The following is a 9077-nucleotide window of genomic DNA, read 5'->3' as shown; positions in this document are numbered from 1 at the left end:
GCAAGTGAGGGGGGGTGGAACATGTGGCAAAAACCCACCGGAGCACAAGGAGCTGTGGTCCCTGGGATGCCGCTGCCTCTCCTTTGTGGAGGAGATAGGACAGGAGTCATGTAATCTCCCCCAGCCAAGAGCAAGCTAGGCAGGGAAGCCAAGCTCTCTTCTGTCAAAGTGCTAACTAGCCCGCACACTCCTGGAGCAGTCCCCAGCCAGGGCCTGGCTAGCCGTGAGTAGGCCTCGCGGGGCTCACCAGCGCACAGTGTCATGCAGCGGTGAGACAGACAGAGCTCTTCTGCGGCCCCCTCCATTAGCGGAGCCTTGGTGCTGGAAGACGATTACGTAACCATAGCTACCGGGCTGCTTGGAAGCCCTGCGTGTACAAACACTCCTCTTGTTGCATATGGAAGTGATGGCAGGAAGAGGCTGTGACTGAACAGATAGCATGCTCTGGAGGCACTTCCAGAGCTGGGCTGGGGGGAAGGAGCGGGGGGGGTGCTGTCCTGCCTACAGTGCTGTAGCACCTTACAGCTTTCACTGAGGAAAGGCCAATGGGGGGGGGTGGAGTGATAGCCGGGCTTCCTTTTCCCTCCAGAGGTCGCATCTTTGCTTTGAAGTGCTTAGATTTCTAGCAAATAAGTCATTGCTGTTCTGCTGCCCCTTGTTAAACAGACTGAGTGTCTGTGTTACAGGAGCTGGCTCTGCAGTCTGTGTCCATTCCCTTCCACGAGCCATGAATAGAGACCGAATCACTGAACCTTATAGAAGAGGGATCACCGTTTCCTCTTAGGCTTGGAGCAAGGAAGGGGATGGAGAGAGATGTTACGTTCCACAGGTGTGGCTTGGGAGGCTAAACCCAGGCACCTCTCTGATTAGCTAGGCCAGGTATACCTTTGCCCTCATTTTTAAACAGCTGAAGAGGAGAGCAGCTCCCCCACCTGCTAGCCACTTCGCTGCTGTAACTAGAGGTCCTTGGGCCAGTTTCTCACACCTCTGCAACTCACCTGGTGAACAGAAAAGGATTCCCCCAACCTGAACATTGGCCAGGGGGATTTACCTGCTCTGCCAGTCAGTGTTGCCATTTGAACTACTCTGTTTTCAGCTCGGGTTGCTGCCTCAGGCCTCTGTGTGCATTTCCCCTCTGTTACAATGCCTCAGGTGGACGGGGTTTGGCTTAGTGCACTTAGTGTCAGGAAATCCCATTAATCTATCTCCAAGTGGATAATGGTTCCGCGTGGCTTATTGTCCATTCCAGAAATCCCCGGGGAAGGGGTGGATTGGTTGGCAGCAGCCTCATGTCAACAGATTCCTGCTCCCGAAGGGAACGGAAATGAGTAAACCTCTTCAGGCTACTCCGGAATCTGCTTAGAAATGACCGGGTTCTCTTGCAGCCCATTAGCAGCTCCTGCCTGTGGCTGCCTCTCTCAGGTTTCTGAGGTGACCATTCTAGTAATTCCTTATTGACTGCAACCAAAACCACAGAGCTTAGCTGCCATGTGCTAATGGCTAGTGGTCGATAACCCAGGGGTTGGGTAGAAGTGATTGCTCAGCCAGCCTGCTATATTCTGAGGCCCCAGGTGACTCAGGGGGTTGGTAATGGGACACATTGCCTGGTGGTCGCAGGGTTGAGTCCAGAGGCCGTCATTTGGCTGCTCTGTGATGTATGAGCAGTTGCTGGTTTAGGCCCAATTTCTCATAGACATGTGAGCACATAACAAGCCACCACCTTGGCTAGCGCAAGGACCGAATGGTACATGCAGGTGCCGACTGTGCCTGGGTCTATACCTGTTGGAGGACTCTGGTCACCAAGGCTCTTGGGGACCTCTCTCAGTAGCACTAACCTTTGGCAAACCCATCAGAGCTGCCCCAGGGTCTTCATGCCTGTATTCTCTCCCCTCAGGTAGCTCGACGCTGGGGAATCCAGAAGAACCGACCAGCCATGAACTACGACAAGCTCAGCCGTTCTTTGCGCTACTACTATGAAAAGGGCATCATGCAGAAGGCAAGTAGGTCACCGCTGCCTGTCAATGGCAGACCAGATGCCTGAGGGTCGAGGGCTGGTGCATGGGGACAGCCCCTCTGGGTGTGGGGGCAGGGACTGGTGGCAGCAGCAGGACAGCATGTGGAGTGCCCACAGCTAGTCAGATTGCTGAGTGGCTGCAGAACCTTTCAGGAGCGAGAGCCAGGTCCCATGGCTTCTGTCACGCTGGGGACAGACACTTGGAAGAGGGAAGTGACTCCACCAAACTAAGGCAATGGGAAACCATGATGTAACCTGGCTTGAGGCAGGAGCTGTTAGGGGAGAGACTGCAGCACCAATTTAATTTTTTAGCATCTCATGGGCGAACTGTAAAGATGCAGCCTTATGGAAACGGAATGCAAAGCAGCGAAGCATTAATTGTTCTGTTAGGCTGTCATACTGAAATAATGACAACCCTAGCATGACTGCCGGTGTGCCTAAACCTAGACTGAGCTGTTATGGGCACGTTTATACCGGTATAGCTGCGTCCGTGCTAGGGGATTGTGGCTCGTTGACTATTCTGCTTTCACCCCAATCTATTTCAAGCTAGATGGAGATGGTCTGTAGACCAGCCCTCTCCTCTATACTCTAATAAACTATCAGATAAAGCACTTTGGAACTGGAGGGCTGGTTTAGCCCCACGGAGGCCGTCTTTTACAGTAGCTTCAATGAAAAGCCCTCAGAAGTGTTGTGCTGCTTTTCACTGGGAGAGGAGCAAAGTTTGCCTTAATAAATGACAATAAATATCCCAATCCAAACAGCAGTGCTGGGAACGTGAGCATACCCTGTAGTCACGGGCCTTGTGAATGAATCCTCCAGCCCTTATGCAAATTGTACCATTTAACTTCTAATACTGTACAGATGAGTGCTCAGTTAAGGGCTTCGTTCAAATTCTGCCCCCTAGTGGAAGAACTGAGACATTCCATTCTAACCCACATCAATGTGTCCTGAGCCACGTGTGGCAGCTGAGATTCTAAGAACATAACAGCCATACTGGCCGTACTAATACATACTAATGGCCCATCTAGCCCAGTATCCTGTCTTCTGACAGTGGCCAATGCTAAGTGCTTCAGAGGGAATGAACAGAACAGGGAATTATTGAGTGATCAGTCCCAGAGCATGGGGTTGCATCCCTGACCATTTTGACTAATAGCCATTGAGGGACTTATCCTCCACCAAAGTTATCCAATTCTTTTTTGAATCCAGTTATATTTTTGGCCTTCACAGCGTCCCCTGGCAATGAGTTCCACAGGTTGACTGTGCATTGTGTGAAGAAATACTTTCTTTTGTTTGTTTTTAAGCCTGCTGCCTATTAATTTCTTTGGGTGACCACTGGTTCTTGTGTTATGTGACGGGGTAAATAACACTTTTTCTCCACACCATGATTTTATAGACCTCTATCATACTCCTCCCCTTAGACTTTTCATCTTGGAAAAGATGACTATCTTTTTAATCTCTTCTCATTTTGTATGGATACTTGGGATTGTTTTCCAATGTGCATTACTTTGCATTTATCAACACTAAATTTAATCTATTTTCTTGCCCAGTCACACAGTTTTGTGAGATCTCTTGGTAACTCTTTAGTCTGCTTTGGACTAAACTATTTTGAGTAATTTTGTATCGTCTAAAAATTTTGCCACCTCCCTTTTTTCCAGATCACTTATGAATATGTTGAACAGCAGTGGTCCAAGTTCAGATCCCTCAGGGACACTGCTGTTTACCTCTCTGAATGCTGCCTAGGGGATTTAGGCACATCTTCCATTCAAATGTAATGGAAGATGCATGTCCAAATTCCCTAGACATCTCTTGAAAAATATCACCCAACACATACACAATTCCCCATCCACAATCTCTTTCTATCCATTGCACCCCTATCCATACAGGCATTTGACAGCCCACAGAGATGACCCATCAGTTTGAGTTTTGTGCCTTTGGCTCCTAGCCCTGCATTGTTCCTCCTATTATGGACGGGCTTTGTGAAGTGTTGCACAAAGTATCTTTACAAGTAGAAGGAGCCGAATGTTTTGGAGGGTGCTGGAGCCTCCCAATTCTCCCATCCTAACACCGGCGTTTGTCTCTGCTTTTAGGTGGCTGGCGAGCGGTACGTCTATAAATTTGTCTGTGACCCTGATGCCCTCTTCTCCATGGCCTACCCGGACAATCAGCGCCCGTTCTTGAAAGCCGAGCCCGACTGCCACGTGACTGAAGATGATACCTTGCCTCTGACACATTTCGAAGACAACCCCGCTTACCTCCTGGAGATGGATCACTGCAGCAACCTTCCCTACGCGGAGGGCTTTGCTTACTGACTTGCTGCTGGCTAGCGCTAGAAAGTCAAGTTGGGGCAAATAAAGGCAGTGGTTTTGTAAAGAATGTTTGCTCTTCATAAAACTGGACTCTCTAAGCATGATTGGTGGAGCCTAAAATGTACATTCAGTGGCCCCGCTGAAGACCGAATCTGATAGCTTAAGGACTAGGAGTAGATCTGCCAAAGGCTGCAACCATGAAGAGTTTTTCGGGGAGAGGGTTAACTTGAAGTCTTTGTTCCAGGCCACACTGCTGTGGACATATGTGTGAGGTGTGGCCATTGTGCCCAATGGTCCCCCTGGAACTTGGCTAGACAGTGTGACTGTACAGCACACCATCCTGACAATCTGCTTTGCATCAATCACAATACTTGTAGCTGCCTTGTGTGTCGGAAAGGGCTTTGTTTTGCACAGACAATGGATTTGCGGGGTGGGAGGCGATCTGAGCTAGTCTGGTTTAGGCTTAAAGTGTGGTGCTTGGCCTCCTGGGAGTGGGATAGCACTCTGGGTGGTTTCAAATGCATGGCACCCCAATCGGACCTGAGGAAACCTCCGTTTTCTCTCTAAACAAAAACAAACCCCACCGGACAGCTCCCCTAACTCCTGATCCAGTTCTCTAGAACCAGGTTTCTGCTCTCCTGTGGAGTCCGTCGCTTCCTCCCTGTTTGATGCTTGGGGGGATGGATTTGATTGCAGGAGAATGGGGGTTGTGGCAGGGTTTTTTCCCATGTGTTGGGGAAAAGTTTATAAACCAATTTTGTAGTCTTTTGTATTTTAAGGCGAAGCTGCTCTTTGCAAGCCTGCTGCTTCCCCTCCCTGCAGCAGTGCCAATGCTCTGAGGACACTGCACCCTGCGTGGCAGCTTCGCCACCAGCCACGCCCATTAGCGTCGTCTTTGCGCTCTCCGCATCGGATACCGAACAGAACACCTGCGCACTATACGTTTGGAATGTTCTGCAAGACAGCAGGGCCCCGCTGTTTGGGTCCCGTGTGCGCAGCTCCTGCGCTCTGGGAATTATATGTATATAATCCATGCATATCCCACTGGGTTAACTCTCCAGGCCGTGACCCTGTGGCACGGCTGCTGTGGTCCTCCCGAACTACCTATTCCTCTCCATGTCACTGCTCAAATTTTAACCCTCCATCGCACTCCTGGGATTTGAGACTGGGTGAAACATACAAATAACAGAACTCTCCGCTTAATTCCATGTCACAGTTCCCTCCCTCTTCAGTGTGTTTAGGTTGATTTTATAAGAGGAGGCTTTTTTTAAGAATTAGGCTATAATACCTGGATGGGGGAGGATTTCAGGGATGTCTCACCATAAACAAAACATACTCCAGTTCACCTAAATCCCATGGCCTCATGCAGTTACCGCTTCCTAACTTACCCATACCACTCCTATATACTATACCTATATGCATATTTTTCCCCAACTATCTATACGTTTTTGTTGTAAATGCTGTATAGGGTTTTTTTTCCTTCTTAGTTAACCTGGTTTGGGTTTGTTGACAGTCGTTACTTTTTTTGAAAGTATGATGATTAACTCTTTGTAGACTAAATTTCTCTCCCCATGATGTATAAAGTGGCCTGTACAGTCATGAAATGTGGGATGCAGGCATCACTCTTGCACTCCTGCACCGAGGGGATGGATGCTAGCTGTTGTTCAGGGTGGAAAGTCTACAGTGCAGAAAGGGTTAATCTGAGGAGTGATCTGAAATAACCTTTCCTTGAGCAGGGTTGTGCATCTCCTGCAAAGCTGCATTACATTCTGTACTGTGTACAATAAAGGATTTTGCTTTCTGTTCATTCGTGGCTGAAATTGCCTTTTTTCCTCTTTCATGTGGGGTGTGCGTTCTGTGTCCTGAAAAGACGACTTGGGGAAGGCTTTTCCGACTAGCCTCCAGATCTCTGTGTGGGGGTCACATCATCTACACCACACTGGGTGGTCCTGCTGTGCCGATGATCCCAACGGGGAAATGCCGTTTGTCTCTTTGCTGATATAGCCTATGAAAATCCTTCAGTTGAGGGGGAGGAGGGTGTTTGGGTACAGGGTAGTCAGGCATAGGGAGGACAAACCAAGTACAGTGGGATCGTGACATGGCAATACCTCGAATGCTCTTCCAGCTCACATGTTGCAGGAGATGGACTCGGGGGCGGGGGAACGAGTGGCCCAGCTTTGGCTGTGTCGGCACCTACTGAGCTGTTCTACTTCTTTGACTTATAAATATATGCACAACAATGAGACCCTGAAGCAGCTTGTGCAGCTCTCTGGCCATCCTTCCTGCTTGGCTATTGCAATGCCTCTTCACATGCCGATGCACTGAGACATGCGGGCAGGGAATTCTGTGAATTTCAATAGCAATTGGTATTCCTTTCATGCTGTCCTACTACTGAGAGCTTTTTAACCAACCTGGGCAGTATTCAGGGTTCCCCATAGCCCCAGGCTTCTTTCCTAGGGTTAGCTCTGGCTTCCTTTTCCAGTTTGGTAAAGTGATGTTACTCAAGGTGCAGAAGAAAACTGTGACGGTGATGAAACTCGCATAGGTTTTGCCTGTTGGGTTGAGAGGGAGAGGAGCTGAACGAAGACCTGCAGAAGTGGGTGTTAAACCCCAAAGCTTTGTAACTATCCTTATCCTGGAATCTGCTCAGTCTGCTCTGAGTTTTTTGATGCCAGCTAGAACCCTGTAGGTGCCTAAACTCCCCTGGTGCTTGAATCTTCACTGTAAAAGTTCCCTTCAGACCTAAATTTCTGTTCCGACCCCACACACTGCTGCTTCCCTCTAGGCACCTAGCCCCAGACTGACACACACACTAGGTAGAGGAGCCCCAACTCCCCTGTGGGGCCTGATCTGGTGGATGTGCTTAGAGGCTGCTGGAGAGGGTGGTGCTGACCTTGTTCTGATCCCAATGGCTAGAGCTCTGACCTGGGATGTGGCAGATCTAGGTTCAATTCCCCTCTGACTGAAGGGGAAGACAGGGTTTGAATGTGGGTTTCCCACCTCTCAGGTGAGGCTCTAACCACTGAGCTATGGGAGGAAGACTCCCTCTCCCAGGGAACTTGTTCCACTGTGCCTAGTCCCACAGTGGGTAGAGCACTCTCATGAGAGGTGGGAGATCCCCATTCAAACCTTTTCTCCCTCAGGAAGAGTGGGAATTGAACCTGGCTCTCTCATGCTCTGGGGCAGTGCTCAGCCTGCTGGATGGAGGTGGTACCACAGCTGCCTCCTCCAGCTGTTTTGTGCAACATGAGGCAGGTGCCTCACTCATGCTCACCAGAAGTGGCTTAGATGCTAAAGGCATCCAATGCCAGGGGTACGTCCACATCGATCTATCATGGATCGATTTATCGTGTCCCGTCTAGATGTGATAAATCAATCCCCAAATGCACTCCTCATCGACTCCGGAACTCCACCAGGGGGAGAAGTGGCCATCGATCCCACACCGTGAGGACGGGAGGTAAGTCGATCTAAGATCCGTCGACTTCTGCTACGCTATTCTCGTAGCTGAAGTTGCATATCTTAGATTGATTTCCCCCTTCTCCCCGCCCCCTCCAGTGTAGACCAGGAGAGGGTCCCGGGTTGTGCATAGCTAGCAGAAATAGACGGCCCTGCAGCCCGGACTTAAACACCTTGCTCCATGAGAGGTGGGGCTTAGAACACATACCTCTCATTGGCATCTCCCATTGGCTAGCTAAGATGCTCCCCGCAGTGTGCTGGCTTTTGTGGATCCCATGCATAGGTGTCCCTCTCTCCCTGGTCACTGTGTGGGGAGTCTCGGCGCCTTGCTTGGGCTTGGTGAATCCCAGTCTTGTGCCTAGGATTTTCTAGGTGGCTCCAAATTAGACACTGCCATGTCTAAGACCCTTTGTCGACCCAGGCTTGTTCCAGATGAAGATAGCCACATGGCTTCTTCTGAAATACCTCCTCACTGGACTGGAGCAAATACTACCTCTCCATGTTCCCCCTGCTACTGGTGGTCCCCTAACATGACTGAGAAAATCATAAGGCTCCAATCTGCCTGATCAACTGCCAGGTCCACCTTCAGGCTGTGCTCCTGGGCATGTTCTCACGGCCACCTCGGCCTCACCCATCTCCGTCAAGCCTCCTCTCTCAAAACCAAGGGACCTCCTCCACCCAAACCCAGAGCCAATGCAGCCAGTGGCAGGGATCACACTGCCTTGAGCTTTGGAAATCAGGCGATCCATGAGGGACTGCTGGAAACCTACCAGAAACTCCTATGCAGCCAAGTGGAAGAGGTTTCCTCTGGCTCTCTACAGAGAAGCATGACCAGCTTTAACACCTGTGGCCGACTATTTAATTTCCTCCTGTACTTCAAGGTAAGTTCCCTAAAAGTTCATGACGGCGATAGATACATTGAAGTCCCCTTCTTGGGGCATGATGTCTTCATAACCTTATCATCACATTCTTAAGGGAACTGTCCAATACCCTCACCCTGTCCATGAGCTGCTCCTTGGACTGGCTTTAAGGTGGTGATTTCATCAGCTGAGTCTCTGGGAAAGTTGATCTCTTCTTCTGTCATTCAGAGAGGAGTGTCACTGATCCCCAGGCACTAATAGCCTCTGGGGAGGCTCAGGTGGCTATTAGCCAGGTGTTCCTAGCCTCTGTTTGCCAGAAGCTGGGAATTGGTGACGGGATGGATCACTTGATGATTATCTGTTCTGTTCATTCTCTCTGGGGCACCTGGCATTGGCCACTGTCGGAAGGCAGGATACTGGGCTAGATCGACTTTTGGTCTG

General features: G+C 50.0%; 1 protein-coding gene across 2 annotated transcripts in view; it reads left to right on the top strand.

The window, feature by feature from the left end:
• Positions 1-6127, top strand: part of ETV5 (ETS variant 5) — a 37221-nt gene extending 31094 nt beyond the window's left edge. For both annotated transcript variants that reach the window (XM_024206352.2, XM_024206351.2), the window contains exons 12-13: positions 1895-1996; positions 4102-6127. In XM_024206352.2, coding sequence (XP_024062120.2) covers positions 1895-1996; positions 4102-4323 — 324 coding nt within the window. In that variant the 3' untranslated portion in view covers positions 4324-6127. The remainder of the gene's footprint in view (positions 1-1894; positions 1997-4101) is intronic.
• The last annotated feature ends 2950 nt before the right edge of the window (positions 6128-9077 follow it).

The sequence above is a fragment of the Terrapene carolina genome, unplaced genomic scaffold (genome assembly GCF_002925995.2).
Source record: "Terrapene carolina triunguis isolate 2854851 unplaced genomic scaffold, T_m_triunguis-2.0 Scaffold837, whole genome shotgun sequence".
NCBI classification, from domain to species: domain Eukaryota; kingdom Metazoa; phylum Chordata; order Testudines; family Emydidae; genus Terrapene; species Terrapene triunguis.
The sequence above is the reverse complement of the archived record's forward strand: the minus strand, read 5'-3'. Positions and strand labels throughout refer to the sequence as shown.